The sequence below is a fragment of the Odontesthes bonariensis genome, chromosome 8 (assembly GCF_027942865.1).
Source record: "Odontesthes bonariensis isolate fOdoBon6 chromosome 8, fOdoBon6.hap1, whole genome shotgun sequence".
Classification (NCBI taxonomy): domain Eukaryota; kingdom Metazoa; phylum Chordata; class Actinopteri; order Atheriniformes; family Atherinopsidae; genus Odontesthes; species Odontesthes bonariensis.
This window is the reverse complement of record NC_134513.1, coordinates 18,372,081-18,390,981: the sequence shown is the minus strand read 5'-3', so window position 1 is coordinate 18,390,981 and position 18,901 is coordinate 18,372,081. Positions and strand designations below refer to the sequence as shown.

General features: G+C 39.8%; 1 protein-coding gene across 1 annotated transcript; it reads left to right on the top strand.

The window, feature by feature from the left end:
• Window positions 1-501: 501 nt before the first annotated feature.
• mkrn1 (makorin, ring finger protein, 1) lies at window positions 502-18,215 on the top strand. The gene is made up of 8 exons (XM_075471998.1): window positions 502-604; window positions 1,767-1,898; window positions 10,950-11,128; window positions 13,644-13,867; window positions 14,327-14,541; window positions 14,694-14,804; window positions 16,289-16,433; window positions 17,445-18,215. Exons 1-8 carry the CDS (start codon window positions 531-533, stop codon window positions 17,655-17,657), a joined length of 1,293 nt encoding a protein of 430 aa, XP_075328113.1. The 5' UTR covers window positions 502-530; the 3' UTR covers window positions 17,658-18,215.
• The last annotated feature ends 686 nt before the right edge of the window (window positions 18,216-18,901 follow it).

The window sequence follows — 18,901 nt, the reverse complement described above, 5'->3', positions numbered from 1 at the left end:
ATCGATTTTGAACCATCCTGTAGCCACTGAAACATCTGTTTTTAGCATTGCGTCATCTGATCTATATTTTCTCAATAAGTCAATGGTTGGTGCGTAAATAAGCAGAAGAATGTGGAACATTCTCACAAGTGCTTTCAATGATTATCATCAGGCCACGGTATTTTATACATTTTATTAAAAAAAATTAAAAATGTCACAAAAAATGTGATGAGTTTGATGTAGTTAAGTAAAAAGTATAATCTCTAAATTAAAGAGTAAACGTAGAATTGACATGAAAAGCTTTTCTTTCTTTCCTCTTTTTTTTCCAAGTTAGATAGTATTTTTTTTTCTATAACACATTACCAACGACACACATTTCAGAAGCCAATTTGCATTTATATCATTTGCTGATAGTGAATAGAGCCGCGCCGTTAACCGTACACAACCTGTTTCTCGGCAAGCTTCGACTTCGACCTCTTATGTCCGAAAAAAGACGAGCTGTGGCGGAGCTGTCCGGAACATCCGGCTGAGGCTTCTCAACATAAACAGAAATGGCGGAGGCAGCAGCAGCGTCTACGGCAGCTACATCAGTAACAGGAGGTTGGACCAAGCACGTAACCTGCAGGTAAGACAAGATTATCGAGTGTTAACGCGTTGAAAATGAGCAAACTATTGTTAGACACCAGAATATTTCCTTTACAGTGACCGGTGAGTAACTGACAACAATGTCTTTTAAGGCTTTCTCAGCTGTTGGTTAGCTAGGTGGAAACGTCACTGGATTCCTCTGTTGTTATGTTAACTGGTCACAGAGCAGACTGGCGTAGGACGGCAATGGCCACATTCTAGCTTCGTTGTCTACTAATAAAGCCGACTGACATTAACGATAAACATTGAAAAAACGCTATATTACGCACAAAAGCTGTCATACTACTAAAACCTGATAATAGCACTAAGGCTAACCAGTAGCTATATATAGTATTTTTTTGTGGTCTTTCACTTTTAATTCCGCCACCCAGTCAACATTAAAAAAAAACAACGGGTTTTGCCAGTAGCCTACGTCTATATTTAGTTTTGGGTTTGCTACATTCAACTTTTACATCCGGACTAATACTGAAAGACATTGGAGGTCGAATTCTGTGTCGTGTCTTATTCAAAGAGAAGTTTGACTTTGTTATCACTTCCAGGGGCATTGTCACAGAGATAGCTTTCTCACATCGAGGTGGCCATTCAACTGTTTTTAACTGACACACTGGAAAAAAAATCAAAGTCTTACCAAGTATATTTATCTAATTTCTAGTCAAAATATCTCATTACACTTAATATAAGACACAACTGCCTAACAAGTACTATTTCAGCCAGATATAGGGACTTGTTTGAAGACGATACATCTGAAATATCTTTTTAAATGAAAAAGTCTTGAAAACAAATTGTTTTGAGTCACATATCATATGAAACAAACTTTTTTTTTTTTTTTTTTTTTTACATTTGAAGAGGTTTTTAAGCTAATTTCAAGATCAATTTTATCTCAAAAGTCCCAAATATCACATCTTATTTCAAGAAATCTTGACACGCCGATTTTCATTAGTTCCATTGGCAGGTTTTTTTTTTTGCTTATTTCAAGCAAAAACGTCTTGTATTTGTTGTTTTTCTTTCTTATTTTTATTGGGGCATTTTTTTTCCAGTGCAGAGTTGAGTTTGACGTGCGGGACTGAAAACGGCAACTTTGTATTTCCCATCGAGTTACAGTTATGCCTCTGAATAGTTCTGATTGTATCCTGTGTTTTCAGATATTTCATGCATGGTCTTTGCAAAGAAGGAGACAACTGTCGATACTCCCATGATCTGACCACCAGCCAACCTGCAGCCATGATATGCAAATTCTTTCAGAACGGAAGCTGTGTGTTTGGGGACCGTTGCAGGTAAAGAACTGGACCAAAATTAGAATTCAAATGCATATTTGAATGGCTGACTTAGATGTACAAAAATAACAACGATAGTGATAATGACGGTAAATGTAATGATAACAATGATGATGAAAGTTTGCATTTTGAACTCTTCTTCCGCAGGATAAAAAAAAGGGCTGTCAGTTGGTTCGCTTTCATTGTTACTTCTTGTCTAAAAGTAGCTGTGCTCTCACCCAGTAACCGCGCGGCCACTTTGCTGGCAGGGTGTCTTAGATGGACTGCAGCCTGCTCCTCAAGTGGATCTGACACCTGAGACAGATGCTTTTTAATGCCAACATGTTGTTGGTCTGTCACTGTGGCAGCTCCATGTAGAGTCAAAGGAGTCGCAGTCTCTACTGTGTCACTCAAAAGCTTTTCTCTGCGGGGAGAAATGTTGTATTACGTATTTTAAACGTTATTTAGTTCTGGAGTGTGTTTTACTTGTCTGCCTAACATAGATCTCTGTGTTCTCTATGCTGGTGCCTTGCATGAATGTTGTCGAAATGTTGCGTTTTTGCGGCCACTTGGGCGCAGTGTCAAAAAATGCGAAGAGCAGTCAGAGCTGATCTTTGTTGCATTGCCACTGTTGTTCCTTTAGCTTTACACTGCTGTGACAAAGACAGAAGTTAAAGTGGGCAAAGATCTGCTTTCTAACGGAGTGAAAGGAAGTGTTGGATGGTAAAAAATGTGTCCAGTGCAGCTGTTGTCATTGTTTTTCAACCCTGCTCCTCAGCTTTACGTTGGGGAAATTGGTTGTTGAACTCGTCTGACTGTTCATAGTCTATATTAGCCTTTCGGAGGACTGCATCGCTTTCTGTGTGGGTTGAAAAATGGCTGTCTCAGGACTCAGTTTGGACCTAGTTTGGCTCTATATAGCCACAGATCTTGAGAAAGGCTTGAAAAAAAAGTGTTACTAAAAACAGGAAGAACATTCTCGATTGGCAACGGATCAGGAAAATGTTTCGGTATAAAACGACCTGAAAGAGGCAGATTCTCTCAGAAGGAACGAGGGACAGAGGTTCAATAGTCTGCACAGAACTGTGTCCACAAATTATGCATCAGTTTTAGAATAATGTTACAGGTTTTTTTTTGCAAATGTGGTTGTACAGGCTTTGTTGTAGCTGATCGAATTTGTTAATTGTTGTTATTAATATTATTGTTATTCAAATCAAATCAAGTCCTCATTTTTACTAACCCTACCCTTAACTCGAGATAACATTATTTATTGTTTGATGTGTAAATATTTCAAGTAATAAAACGCAATGAATTTTTGTTGTTCAAGAAATGGCTGATAAAATGTGAGTAATGCCCATAACAGTTTCCTGGAACTATGGTTTTTGTTCCAATATTAGTCCAAAGCACAGAGGGGGTAAGGGTTAAGGCTTAGAATTCTAACAAATCATCCCATTTTAGAAGCTAACCAGACTTATTTATTGTATTTGGTTTTGAATTGATTTGTCCATCTCCTGATTTCAGATCTACATTACTTCCAGTAGCTGCTTTTAAGCACATTGTAGTATTGATTATGGTGCTTCATAATTTTTTTCCTTTATTTGTTTATTATTATTATTATTTTTTTTTTAATCTTTTTTTTTTAGATGATTAAGTTGTAAAGACTTCAAACTTGAGGTGAAATGAATATTCATTCAAAGAATTGTCTTTCCTAATGGCAAATTAACATTACAATATTTGGACTGACTTATTGTCTTGCTGGGAAATCTGTCTGTCTCAATGTCCATCCTGTGCATCATCGGTTAAAATATTAAATGAGTCCTTTTAAAAGACTAAAACACATTTTATCCTGTAGTTAAACAAAACAGTTAGTTAAAACCCTTAATTTCCTCTGCATAGAGTTTTTTTTTTTTTCCGCAGCTTCTGCGCACATATTCACATATTCTGAAACACTGCACCATGCTTTGAATAGGGTCAATTGTAAATGTGGTAAATGGATTCAGTTATACGGTATTTTGAAGAGGCGGATTAGATTCCTAGCCTGTCATCAAGCTTGATTGACCCAGACAATAGCAGCCACCTTATACAGACTGTCTGCTCCATGTCTGGTTTCCGGAGCGTCCTAGGAGCCACCACTGCACTCTGAGGTGGAACTTAACAGCGGCTGCGACGCGTGTGTCACTCGCATTCTTCATCATTTCTCTTGTTATAGTAAGCTTATTGTTTTCAGGAAGCCTTTACTTGGGAATGTGGTACTCGTAGTTGTTGTGTTGAGAAGTCACATTCCTTAGGATCTTCATCGGGGAGCTGCTGTAAAGAGGGTGTTTTGATTATTCCTGTGACACGGTGGGGCCGTGAGCCCTGTATTAAGAGACCTGACAAAGGCTCTCTCTGTGGGGGTTTCTGATAGTTGAATTGCCAGGGCTCTTTCTATTGTGATGGGTTCTGTCTCGCTCTCTCACGCTGTGACTGCCCCTCTCTCCATCTTTCTCCTGCAGCACCTAGAGCCAGACAGAGTGCACTGCAGCCTGCACTGCAATTGCATAACATTTCTTTTTTTCTTTTTCTTTTTTTCCATGCTGCTCTCTTTGTCAGAGCTGCCTCCTGTCTCTTGGAGTGCTTTTGCCGGGTTCGCTGGGTTCACTCTGCTGCAGCACCTTCCTCTCTCTGCATGCAAATCTTCAACCCCCTCCTCACTTGCGCCCCTCTCAGATCTAGCCATTAATGTGGTAAGGTTTTTGGTGTCCTTTTAAGATAGGGATGGGCAATGTTGCCCTTAATACCGAGTCAAAATATTTCAACAAAAATCGATGTAATGTTTATGACATTACTGAAGAAAATCATCTCCCGACCTTCATTTCAAGTTAGCAACTGTCCTTGATAACAGACTAGTCTGTCTGCTAGAGTTTTAACCCGGACTAAGTGATCTGAGCAGTTTTAAAATCTTTACTCTGGCTTCCAGTCAGTCACAGAATAGATTTTAGAAGCCTGCTGATGGTTTGCAAATCCCAGAACGGTTTAGGCCCAAAATACATCTGTGATGTGTTCAGAGAATATAAACCCAGCAGAGCTCTTAGATCCAAGGACTCAGGTCAGCTGGTCCAGTCCAGAGTCCAGACTAAACATGGAGAAGCAGCATTTAGCTGTTATGCTGCAAACAAGTGGAACAAACTGCCAATGGAGATTAAACTTTCACCAAATGTAGACATTTTTAAATCCAGGTTAAAAACATTTCTTTTCTCATGTGTCTATGCATGAAATCTGCACGCTATCTTTTAATTTATCTGGACTGTTGCTTGTTTTTAAATTAATTTAAATTATTTTATTTGTTTCTCTTTATATTCTTTTATGTATTTTTAATGCTTCTTCCACTCCCTGCTGCAATGCTTTTATTTTATGTGAAGCACTTTGAATTGTTTAACTTTTGTACATGAAATGTGATATACAAGTACATTTGATTTGATTTGATCTTGATTTAGTCTAATTCAGAGGATGGATATGTATATAGAATTCACCTCACTGAAATATAATGGATTGCAACAGTAATGCTCTCCTCCCTATCTGAGTCTAATGATTACCAAAACTTTAAATGGAACACTTGGCTTTGGACTCCCAACCCCCACTGGAGCGGAGAGGACAATATTCCATTTTCAGTTGGTGACCGAATTAAATACCAATACATAATTGGTATCAAGGTTTGATAGACCTACTCTTGTGGACGCTCATCTCAAATGAGCAGCCCACATCGGGTTGTGAGTGCTGCTAATTTTCATGTTGAACCTACATAAATGGCACAACATTTAGCTAACACCCGTGTACTAATTGCTGTTAACGCTGGTTGATAAATGTATCAAACGTGGTCAGAACACAGGCCTCAAGGACGCTGACATTGCTGGAGAAGCTGTGAAGGCTTGCTTTACTTCCCTTGTGACTTTATTTGAAAACTAGAACCAAAAACGGCACTAGTTTGACACTGGATTGATAACTTTACTGCCATCCAGACAAACTTTGAACAATATGGAAACTGTAAGTGTCAGGCACTGCAAGATATTTGATTAACTTTGACCACTTTTAACAACAATATAAATGTAGCAAGTATTTTGGTAGGTATGGGTAATTACAACCTAATAATGCCCTAAGGACTTATTCATCAGGGTTCCCTTGAGGTTAATGGTGCTGTGACCCATAATACTCTGTACAGGGGTCCTCGGTGTAATGTGTTTTTTTTTTTTTGTCTGTTTTTTGTTTTTTTTAAACAGACCTGTGCTCTTAAGATTAAAATAGATGAAAAAAATCAGTTATGTTCTGATTTGCCATCTGGGTCTAACTGTTTCCATGTTTAGAGGGTGCCTCAGGTCTTATTGGGTTAAGATAAGTTCATTAGAATGAAGTTAAAATTACATTAAAGCAGTAGCTCACTCTCAGCCTTTGAACTGCATTGAAGTCACACTTGTCTTGTGTGAACCATCTTTATTAGTGGTGTATGGTTGAGTATGAACAGAGAAATGCAGGTTCTCTCTGGGTTTCCTATAGTTTATGCTATAGCTAAAAATATAAGCCCTTGTCTCATATTGCGCCTTAAAAAGTATCCTCATTAACCCATCTCTATTCCTCTTTGATAGATCACACATGCCAGGCAGAGTTGACTCAGCCCCACATTAGTGTGTCCTTACACACAGCAAGTTGGCCAAGTGACGATAGATTGGTTAACATTGGTTAGAATTGTGTGTTATGCAGCGTTGGCTTGCCCTTGGAAACAGCCCATTTAGCCTCTTCTACTCCCTCCCTGGCCAGCTCAGAGGTGTATCAGCGCTGGACCAACTTCAACCCTCAGTGCTGCCCCTGTACTTTCACAGGACACGGATGTGCAATAAAGGTGCATCAGTCCTGGTTTGAAAGTCATAAAGTAAAAGGTCTATAAACTGCAACTGACACCCGGGGAGTGTATGTGGTAGCTGAGAACAGTAACTGCTTGATGCTTTTATGGTTTTTCTCAAATGATGTAAAGTTAATCATACAGTTTTACAATTGTAGCCATACTCATTTGAATTTTCTAGGCCAGATTTCAGCATTTTCTTTCCTAGAGGCTTAATTAGAAGGTTACAAAAGAATGAATGTAATTTTTGTTTGATGACAGAATGTTTCATGATGTGTCAGATGGAAAGAGTTGTTTTCAGTCAAAGCTGGTGCCAGCTGAAATTGATTATTCTCCTCCCCGACCTATTTATAAAAGTTGTCACTAAACCTATAACCAGAATTATTTATTCATTCATTCATTCATTCATTTATTTTATTCAGTCATGGAAAATAGGAGGCTTTGGACCGGTACTGATTGGACTATAATTTTGCTTAAAGGTAGGGTAGGAGATCCTGGATTTTGCATCCAGCGAAGCTGCATTTTGAAAATACACAGGTAAAAAGTCCCAACCCTTTTCTTCACTTTCCCCCCCGAAGCCACGCCTCCATAGTACATGAACACGCACGAGCACAAAGGTTTCAAGCAATATGTAAAAAAATGCTCCAGAAAAAGAACCCCTACCCCACCTTTAATTGTTGAAGTAAAACCAATTCTAAGTTTAATTGACTGTGGTTAAGCTGCAGATCCTATTCGGAGTCAAAGTAAGATTTCCACTTCAACAGTAGGATAATCATAATAGTAACCCCACATCTTTACTACACTGGTAGTTAGTGGTGTCTGCCCACCTTTAAAAACTGCCTATCGACCTGGCCTGCCTGTCATAGGCCCCATTCAGAGTCGGGAAAGTTACAAATTTGCCTACTACTGTTTCTTGTCATTAAAAAAAAAAGAACAGCAAATGCATGACGAATGACCAATGCAATCAAATCTGGAAATTCAAATTGAAGGGTTTCGCGGTGAATCCATGCATGTTATACATTCCATTCGCAATACAGCAAGCACAGACAAGCATGCAAGATGAAGACTTTTTTTTTTCTTTTTTTTTTTGTCTACCACATCTTAGACATAACTTGGTAATGTCAAAAGCAATAACGGCATATATTGGCAAACTTATTCTGTTTGAGAGTGACAGCTTTGTTGATATGATGCTGTACAGAAATAAGTTATTAGACTATTATCACAAATCTTTAAATCAGAATGGAGGCAGAATTTCAGAATCTTGAACATATAATATGTATTCTTATTTTTTTTTTTTTCAAATGTACATATCAGCTTTCACTCAACTCTTCCCTTGTTTGCAAATATGGCTCCTAAAAAGACCAAACTTGCCAAGGTGGTGGTTATTTTTGGTCAAAGTCACAAAACTTTTTAATGGTCATTCTATTATTATCGTTGTCTTGCTAGATGTAACAAACTACCAGTGACATTCTTAATTATTTCTATTTTGGCACCATTTAAAGAAAACAAATTGTTATGGTTAGATAATTGAATGCATGTGCCATGTTGTTAAAATCAGCAAGACGGTAACAGAGTAATAGCAACAGTAAAAACACTTCATAATTTGACATCTTAATTTGCCAGGGACATCGTATTAGTTCTACCTGAATAAGATAAATGCTGGGGTCCTAAAAGGCTATCTTCATCTCCAAATACTCTCTCTTCCTTGTGTTAGTTTAATATTAGAATATGACTGTGACTTATTTCTGTCTTGAAATACTTGCTCATATTCAGATAGAACCTTTGTTGGGGAGTTAATTGAAGAGGCCGTTTATTATGTTGATATTGTGCTAAATTGAATGTTTAGCTGGGAGTCTTGGAAAGGTTTAGTTGAAGGTGGCATTGTTTTAATCATCTGGAAATATCCTGAGAGACCAGCTGACATTTGTGCCTGAACCATGTCATCATCTGGTGAAAATGGTAGGCACAGTTGGATATTATCTTAACCTCTCAATGCAGTAATACAATAAGTTGTTCAGTCAAGTGATTGAGCTCACGGAGTTGATGTTTATTGCAAAGAAAATGGGTCCCAGTGCCAAGCCTTGGGGTGTCTGGTTGTAAAGCAGCAGGGTGTTGATGTTCCAATGACACTTTGAAAGAATACCTAGTGAGTTATGATTCAAACCAAGAGTATGCCATGGCTGAGATCCCAATCTTAGAGAGCACAGATAGTAGGATGGTATAGTAGTGATAGTGGCATAGTGATAGTGATTATATTACATAGGTGTCAATACAATGATAACATATTTCTTTGATATTTGGAATAAGAATACCTTTTGTTTAGATTAGGTAATCTTATTAAAAATATCAAAGAAATATGTTATCTTTGTATTGACACCTATGTAATATACTATGCCAAAAGCTACAGGAAGGTTTGGCAAAATAAGAACTTAAGAGTGTGCTTAAGGTCCAGCTACCTTAGGGCCTATGTCACAAAGAGTAGAGCAGTCTCAGTGGAGTGGCTACTTTTAAAGCCTGACTGGATCAAAGAGGTTGTTCTGTGAGAAGAAGTCTGAGCCATGTTTGCCCTTTTTTATAACCTTTGGTAGGTATGAAAGTAGCAAAACAGGCTGTTAGCCTTCAACTTGACCCGGCATTAGAGTGGGCTTTATTGGCAGAGGTGTTACCTGAGCCCCTTTAAATGTAGTTGTAAACATGCCCAAGGCCAATGGAGTGTTTATTGCACGTGTGAATGCTGACACAATGGAAGCGGAGATGGCTTAAAGGACGTTGGTGGGAATCAAGTCCAACAGACTTGTAGCAGGATGATTGCATGTCATGAGTTTTGATGGAAATGACACACTACTGACTAGGGAAGGTGAAGGGCATTAAGTACGACTGCTACAAGTCTGGCTAGGGGAAGACCTTCTTTGATGCAGAGGGCTGGACTGGTTGGTTGTGATCCTTTAACCAAAGTAGAGTGGTGGTGATTTTAGCATAGTAAAAAAAACAGGTTTGGCAGTACTGGTGTGAAGGAGAATAGGAGTGACTTATTGTACATGATATCAGCTAGCTTGCAAGATTTGTGCCATTTTCTCCCAGCAACTCCTCAGATTGGTACGCCTCTTTCACAGGGTATCAGTGAGCCATGAAGGAGGTGGGTTCAATCAAGCAGGTTTGGTGGACAAAAGACACAGGCTATCCAGGCATGAGCTCAGGATAGAGCACAGAGGCCCATTGCTATCACCCTTCTAGTGAAGGAAACGAGTTAAAAGCTTGTAGAGCAAGGCAACCACACTGAAAAAATTTCCAGAAGATGCGCCAAGAATTAGTCAGAGTTGTGACAAATGGGTTGTGGGGTACAATTTTGAATGAGGAGATTGAGTTCTTTGCCAACTTTTTGAGTAGGTGGTGTGAAAACTCGCGTCCTGGAGAGTGGCAAATGACAGCCACAGACATTTTTACACGAGCAGTCACCATAATGGTGTGATATTCAAAGGAGGGACATGTGCTGGGAGACATCATGAGTAAATCATAAAATCTATCCCACCTCCCTTGTTTGGGAGAATGTGTAGTTAAAGGAGAGCACAGCCAAGTTAAGTGTTTTCATGCTTGACATAAGTCTCCGTGAGAGGCACAAGTCATAATTAGATGGCAAAGGCAGCAATGAAGTCAGCTTCGGTAACTGCATACTGGATACTCTGTAACCAACAGAGAAGGTGGGCTTTGCTGTGATAACTGGAGTTGAGACATTTTTCTTTCCATGCGGGCATCACATTGTCTGCATGTACTACAAATGATTGTAATGGAGTAAATAGCTTAAATGGGTAGTGAGGATAAACTGAGATAAAGCAGTGGAATGGGTCTTGCTTTGTTGGTGGTATTGCTTTGTAAACTCGCACAAGTAGACGTCTCGGTCGATGCCCAAGTAGGACCAAAAAAAGAGGGCTGACACAACAGCTATTACCTCTGTCAGTATATCATGTGCAACAATTAGCATGGCTGCTCAAGTGTAAAGAAATATTGCACCCAGCTAAGTACATCCACTGGATTACCTAGGACTCATTGAAGGTTCCTCGTACTTATCATGTTAATCTTGTGTTTTTGGTTTGGCTGTTGTCATTCATATGCTTTTTCTGGCTGTAATGTTTCCTCATTGCTTTTGAGAGACAGTATATTTTTTTGTGCTGTAACAGGCCATGTCTGTTTTGCTTGTTTAGGTTTGAACACAGTAAACCCATAAAAAAAGAAGAGCCAACCTCCCAGACGCTGCCGTTGCCCTCCATCTTACCGGCCGGCCCATCAGACCCTGGGCCCTGTGGACTAACACCTGGACCAGGAGCACAAGACTGGGTCAATGCTGCTGAGTTTGTTCCAGGACAGCCATACTGTGGACGGGGTGAGTGACCATCATTAATAACACATATTTTTATATTAACCAGGTGTTTGATCGTGTTTTGACGTGTTGGCCTATTTCAAAGCCACACTTGACTTTTTTGCTATGCGCCCGAAGACCAAGTCTTGGAAACTCTACTTTTCAAGTTATTGAACAATTATTCATCTTGCCACATTGGGACTTGATACAACATATGGGTATACCATTACCCTAGATTAGAGGGCACCTCACTGGATAGGATTTTTCAGAATACTTTGCTTCTTGAATAACAACTCCATGTTATTAGTGATGCAGTTGTTTTCATGCTGCTGTATCTTCTTGTAAGGTCTACTGCTCGACATCTTCAGGCTCACAAACTTTGTAGCAGACATTAACAAATGTTAAGATCCTGATAATTGTTTCAGAAAATTTGCATCACTGTGTCCAGTCGGCCCTCGGTTCCATATAAGCTAATGTTAAAGATGGCGTCAGTAGCTTGGGTGCACTTCTTGGTACTCATCTCACTTTTGAGAAACATAAACAAAGTTACCCAGCCACTCGACAGTCAACTAAGAAAAATGTCTCAAATCGGATCAATACTGAGTTTTAATGACACTCGTATCCCTTTAATGGCTGCACAATAATTTTAGGACTGATATTAAAACATAATACTTTCGAAGACCTTCAAGGTAGTTAGTCACCCTAACAGCCATTGCACAACCTGAGATCATCAGCTAGGAATCTGCTTGCTGCTTGAAGTCTCCCGAACTTCTGTAGTTTGAGTTTACCAATGGGAATTTTCTATTAAGAACACTGCACAGCAAGTTATGTTGACAGTGGAGATGGTTGCACACTTGAGCATCACATTAAAAGCAAGAATAGCTGTTTGGGCTCTACGATTATGGAATGATCAGACTGAGGTACTTTGGGCTTGCTCAGTTAGAATCTTCCTGTATGTCTCTTTACAAGTATTTATATCACGAGGGGTTCACGACAAGGCAAGTTCAGCACAGCCAGACTTTCGTTATGTTAGCTGGCTCAATAAAACCCAAACCTCCTTTCAGAGATAACGGACACTGATTCAACATTGTGTCATGGCCACATTTAGTGATTTTTTTTTTTTTTTTTTTTAAATACCAACATTGAATCAGTATCTATATGTGGTACGCTAGTTTGACTTAAATAACTGACAGGAAATCAAGAATTTAACAATACAAGGTTTGTTAAACGTCATGTCCTTTCAGTTCTGTTGCAAAGGCACACATCAACTTTCAGTTTGCCTGGCAACATTTAACATGCTCTTTCAACCTGATTTATTTATTTTTTCTTTTATCTCTGGGATATCTATCTTGACAGCAATTAGTGGAAGAATTTCTCTCTTTTTGAATGTAAATTGCCCTCAAGCAGGTTCTCAACCTGGCTGCATGTCCAACCACCTTGGGCAAGACATCGAACCCCAGCGTCCAATGGTATATGAATGTGTAGAACAAAGCACTGTGCAGCCTGTAAAAACCATATAGACTACGACGTGCTGTATGAGTATGTGGGTGAATGTGGCATATAGTTTAAAAGCGCTTTGAGTGGTCAGATAAACTGGAAAACTGCTCTACGAGTGCAGTCCATTTACCATTTATATGGCACTTTTCAAGTCTTTTTGATCACTTAGAGCACTATCACACTGGAAACCACATTTACACACGCACACATTCATATAGCACTTCTTAGTCTATACAGTTATGCAGTTATCTCCATCATACGCACACTCGCACTATCGGAGGCAATAGGGGGCTTAGTGTCCGGCCAAGCAGACTTTGACATGTCGTTTGGGGAATCCAGGGTTCAAACCACTGACCTGCAACTTGGCAGATCTTCAACTCCAGCCTCTGTTACAGCTGCAGTTCTACTGAATGCATGTAGTCGTGTATAAGGGTCACGGTGGTCACAACTTTCATCATTCAGACAGAATGCCATTTGTTTTTTCGCTTGTCACCGTTTCAGAGAGTTTGTTGAACAGAACAAATAAGTGGAAGTCTCAAAGCTTACTTCAACACCTTATGTTGCCTGAAACAAGTAACCTATCTTTTTGTTTGTTGTTGTTGTTGTTGTTGTTGTTGTCGTCGTTCTTTAACTGTAGCAAGTTACCCGATTTCAGAATGAAAGCGCTTTCCTCCCAAGGCCTTGATCAGATTAAACAAAAGCAAATTTAATGTTGGTTCAGAGAAATGCCGTGACAGCTAAGCCATGGACGTCAGCTCCTCATTCGTCTTCGCTTCCATTGCCTGGCTAGATGTCATTTGTGTTTATCGTGCGTTTACTTGATGCAGTGCTCCACCAAGTTGAACTTTTGCTGCAGCATCTTGCAAGTTAACGTATCAGATTTGGCACAAACCTTTGTTGTGCCTTGCAAGTCTTTTAGGGGGGGGGGGGGAAGGCTTTCAGAGCCTTGTTATCTGACATCTTTAAAGGAATGCAACATTGGATTTTTATCCCTAAACATGCTTTTTTTTTTGTTCTATGCTCTGATGTGTTGTGTGTGCAGCTGAGCCAGTGAAGGTGGAGAGCTCTGCCCCTCTCATTGAGGAGCCTGTCAGTGATGCAGCCCAGGACAACAAAGACTTGAGGAAGCAGCTCTGTCCATACGCTGCTGTTGGAGAGTGCCGCTATGGAATCAACTGTGCCTATCTCCATGGTGATGTGTGCGACATGTGTGGCCTCCAGGTCCTCCACCCTACTGACACCAATCAGCGCTCAGAGCACATCAAGGTAACATTTAAGAGTTGAATGCTTTTTGGTAGATCAATTAGTTTATCTTAATTATGATGTGCAGCAGCACATCTTAGAAAAGTTGGAACAAGGTCGGCAAAAGGCTGGAAAGGCGAAAAGGCGAATCTAGTATGCATCCGGGAACTTCTCGCTTACTAACTCGCATTCTAACTCAAAAAGTTAGTATGAGTAGTAGGAGAAGTATGTGGTTTCAAACACAGCCATGGTCTCTCCAACGTGTCCTGTGTCTTCCCCGGGGCCTCCTCCCAGTTATGGAACCGTTTCAGAATAATGTTCATCAATGGAAAGAGATTAGATTAGAGGTTGTAATGTATCAAAATCTGACAAAGGACAGGGATACTTTTGCAGGGCACTCGTGCATTATCTGAGGATCGCAGAAAAAGTAGTTCCGTGAAGGAAAAGCTCACCTTGCTCTGGTTGAACTGTTCCCTCTCGTAGGCATGCATTGAAGCCCATGAAAAAGACATGGAGATTTCATTCGCCATCCAACGCAGCAAGGACATGATGTGCGGCGTGTGCATGGAGGTGGTGTTTGAGAAGTCCAACCCGAGCGAGCGGCGTTTCGGCATCCTCTCCAACTGTAGCCACTGTTACTGTCTCAAGTGCATTCGCAAGTGGAGGAGTGCCAAGCAGTTTGAGAGCAAAATTATCAAGTAAGTACAGCTCTCTGCTATCATGAGGAAAAAAAAAAAAAAAAAGGAACAAAGAGCATCTGTGCCATTATGTGGTCAATTTGCTATGAACATTTTTCAAGTATTTGTTTATCAAGTAAGTGGTTTGTCTTGGTCTCTGTCTTTTTTTGCAGATCTTGTCCAGAGTGTCGAATCACATCCAACTTTGTCATCCCAAGCGAGTACTGGGTGGAGGATAAAGAAGACAAACAGAAACTCATCCAGAAATACAAGGATGGCATGGGGTATTGAGTTTTTTTTTTTTAGACTTCAGTTGATTTCACTCGTGCTCTACAGCCCTTAACTTACCTAAACATTACCGAGGAGCTGAGTGTGAGAGCGTGAATCTCTAAATCATTAAGACACGGCATTAAATGGACTTTGCCTTGTTAGCTAGCTATGTCCAATTTAGCCACGGTGTAAATACAGCAGATCGTTGTCCAAATAATACATTACATTTCTATCATGCATCTGGAAGAATGCAAACATCCGCATGTGAAGGAAAAAAGAGTCACTCACTCCAAGATGGGTCAAGAAATGGCAAGAGACGAGTTAATGACCACAGCACCGTTTCTGCTTGATGCTCCGTCACATTATTTCCAGCCAGCATCCCTCACCTAAACCAGTCTGTATTTACAATGATGAGACTGCAAATGGAGAAGAATTGAATATAAGAATTGGGGCTGGGTAACGATTAAAACTTTTAATCTAATTAATCACATGATTTCCCTGATTAATCACGATTAATCGCATTAGTACGCAAAATCCAAAAATGAATTCAAAAGTACTGTTTAGCTTTTAGCATTTAGTTTTATTCTAAGTGTGCTGCCATATGAATGAAAGTGCCATAACATTAGTTGTGCAAACACACTTGTAACATCAGCATCTTTCTGTAGTTTTTATGTAGAAGCCTCGCTCCACTGTCTGTTTCCTTGAATGACTTGCTGCTATCAGTTGTGTGTTTTGCCTTTAAGTGATATTTTAGACTGGAACTACTACGCTGAGAAGACAATTCAACTTGGCAGTGTTTACAGATGACTTTGGTTCTGTCGACTCCACCGTCTGGAAGAACTTTAAAATGAAAATGGCCGAGTAAAAGTTCCGTACCCTTCTCCATGTTTGGTGGAGCCGCCGATTACTTTCTTTTCCTGTTCCGCAGCAGACAGCAACAGACTTTTACAAAATAAAAGCCTGTGACTTTTGGCCCCGGTTCAAGTTCCGCATCAGACGGCCCTGTGCTGCGTGTTGTTCCCCCTCTCTCTGCCCCCTGCTTCCTGTCTTTCTGAACTTTCCTATCCATTAAAGGTACAAAAGCCCAAATAAAAACAATTTTTAATTATTATTTTTTTAATTAAAAACTAAATTAAACCTGCGTTAATGCGTGATAAAATATTTATCGGCGTTAAATAATTAGCAAGTTAACGCGATAATAACGAGTTAACTCGCCCAGCCCTAATAAAAATGGATATATATATCTTAACTAATAAAAAGGATGTGCCTCCTGAACATGGGAGCAGGTTTTCTTATGCAAGTGGATTAAACTCTGAGCAGATTAAATACAAAGCAAAGAAGCAACAAAACCCTGGCGCATTTTATAAAATGTCTTCTTTATTTAGATAATAAAAGTTCCTCTGAGAAAACATCCACCCCCCCACCCTCGGTTCGGTGTTATGAGTCACAGCGACAGTCTAACCTGCAGTTTGTACTGTCTGGTTTTTTTTTTCTCCAGGAACAAACCATGTCGATACTTCGATGAGGGCCGTGGAACTTGCCCTTTTGGCTCCAACTGCTTCTACAAACACGCCTTCCCAGATGGACGTCTGGAAGAAGCCCAACCACAGCGAAGACACACCGGATCCAACAGCAGGAACCGGGTAACGCTTGTCTGTCCCCTGTTTCTTCGATACTCCTGCCTGATCAGTAACATCTCTCCTGTGAACACAGTGATGCATATCGATACGGTATTGACAGAAACATCAGAACTTGTTGATGTTGCAAAATTCAAATGCTTTTCTGTAAAAAAAAAGGGGTCGGTAACAACATCCACAGCACCTCCGCACATTAGCACCATCTGGTGGAAGCAAGTGCAGCTCAGAAAAAAATGGGAGCACGCCTGAGGTGTAATGTACAGAACCGTATTTAAAAAAAAAAATTTAAAAAAATTAGACGGTTTTTCTGTCTAATTTATTTTTTGGTTTGTTTTTCGTGGTAATTTTTTTTTTTTCTAGTTTAGAAAGCAACAATCAACGCATTCATTCCTTTATGAGGGCTCGATTTAATGGAAGCAAACATGACTGGTTTGTTTAGTTTGATCAAGTTTTACTTTGACCTGGGTTTAAGACACTGGGAGAGCAATGTTTCAAAGTGTTCAAGACGGGGCATGTACGGGCGGGGGCAGGAGTCACCTTAGGTCCGCCGGAGTCACTTGCAGGCTGGATAATCTCGCGGGATTTCAAAGTATCTCGATATTAAATTATGTAAATTACCACGAAAAACAGAAAAAATAGCCAGAAAAAATTACCCCAAAAAACAAACCCAAAAATAAATTAGAAAGAAAAACCGGAGTTGTTTTTTTTTTTTTGTTGTTTTTTTTTAATTGAATGCAATACGCTTCCGTAGTAATGCAACAGTTTAACTGCTATGAAAACTCCTTTGCCCAGAAATGACAAATGTTCACGATTTGAGCAGTGTAAGGATAGAAGCTACTGACCAAACGTTTGGAATGTTAAAGATATGATAAACCGATTTAGAGAAAAGAAACGCATCGTGGAAATACTCAGAATAGAGTAGAAAAAGACTTTATTCACCTCTCCCAGTGGGGGAAATTCAAACGGATAACTGAAGGATAAGCCGTTAAATGGCTGTAAAACTTCTTCCATTCGCAGAACTCGCGGCGAACACCGCTGTGGGACATCTTCGACGAGCGGGAAAGCACCGACTCGTTCGACAACGACGACGAGGAGATGGTGACGTTTGAGCTGAGCGAGATGCTCCTCATGCTGCTCGCTGCGGGAACCGACGACGAGGTGACAGATTCAGAGGATGAATGGGACTTGTTTCACGAGGAGCTTGATGATTTCTATGAGATTTACCTATAGCAGCCCCACCCTCTAACCCCCCCCCCCACCTAAAAAACCCCATATATACTAGACACTAGAATGGACTGTCTTGTGTGAGTGGACAGTAGCTTCCCCCCTTGTATTGTGGCAGTGCCTTTAAGCAGGCCATTAATAAATGAACTTATATATAAAAGCTTAAAAAAAAACTAAACTCCAACAACTCAGTGCGCTCGTGCTAAACATTTTATGGACATCTATCCTCGTGAGTCTTTCCTGTGCAGTTTCTGTTAAAAGGAAAAATGATAAAAATGAACTCGATATAAGATTTAACAAAGGTAACTCTGTTCAGATATTGCTAATAAACATTGTCAAGTTTATTTGTGGGTGTGGGTTTGACCTGTTTATTATCTAGCCAGATATTTGTACATACTTCTGAATCTCTGCACTTGAACTTACTCAGCACCATTTACTGTAATTGAGATGGGCATGTAAGATTTTACATACGGTTTTGGAAGGCCGGAACTTCTTTTCTGTTTGTATAAGCTGCTGATAGCCAATATATTGTGCTGATGTTTAATAAATTTTCCATAATCATTTTTTCTCGTTGTGCTGAAAAGTATTTTTGCTGCTTTAATTTTCCTGTGCATTCGTTGTTTTTCAGGGTTAAAAAGGCCTTTAATTTGGTAATCATGACAAAATGGTAAACTGTTTATGAAAGCCAAAAACAATTCAACTAAAGCAGCTCTGATTCATGAGAGCCATCTTTCTTCTTCTTCTTCTTCTTTTTTTTTTCTTTTAAAGCTTCCCTCACTGAGCAGCTCATAGAATTCACTGCTGGAAGAATGTTTGAAACCCCAAACTCTCCGGAGGGTTTTCAGTCTTTTTAGGTGTTTAAAAGAGGCGGAAAATGGCAAAAATTTCTTTGACATTCAGTCGACGGAGTGGATACAGTAAGACAAAATTTATACGGGATTCTGAGAATCCTGTTGTTTTGTGACACTTTGTTTTGTAAACTTTTGGAAAGATCTGCATGAGATTCTTCTTGCTGCTCAATATGTACAAAAATATATGTGGATTTGTTTAAATGTGTGTGTGTGTGGGGGGGGGGGTTCTTAGTTTTACAAACACTTCACAGTCTTGTGACCTCTGTGGATAATTGTTGCATTGTGTGTGTGTGTGTGTGTGTGTGTGTGTGTGTGTGTGTGTGTGTGTGTGTGTGTGTGTGTGGACGGCCAAATCTTTTCCCCTACTAAAATCCTCCCAGATTTGAAAAGGAAGATCAA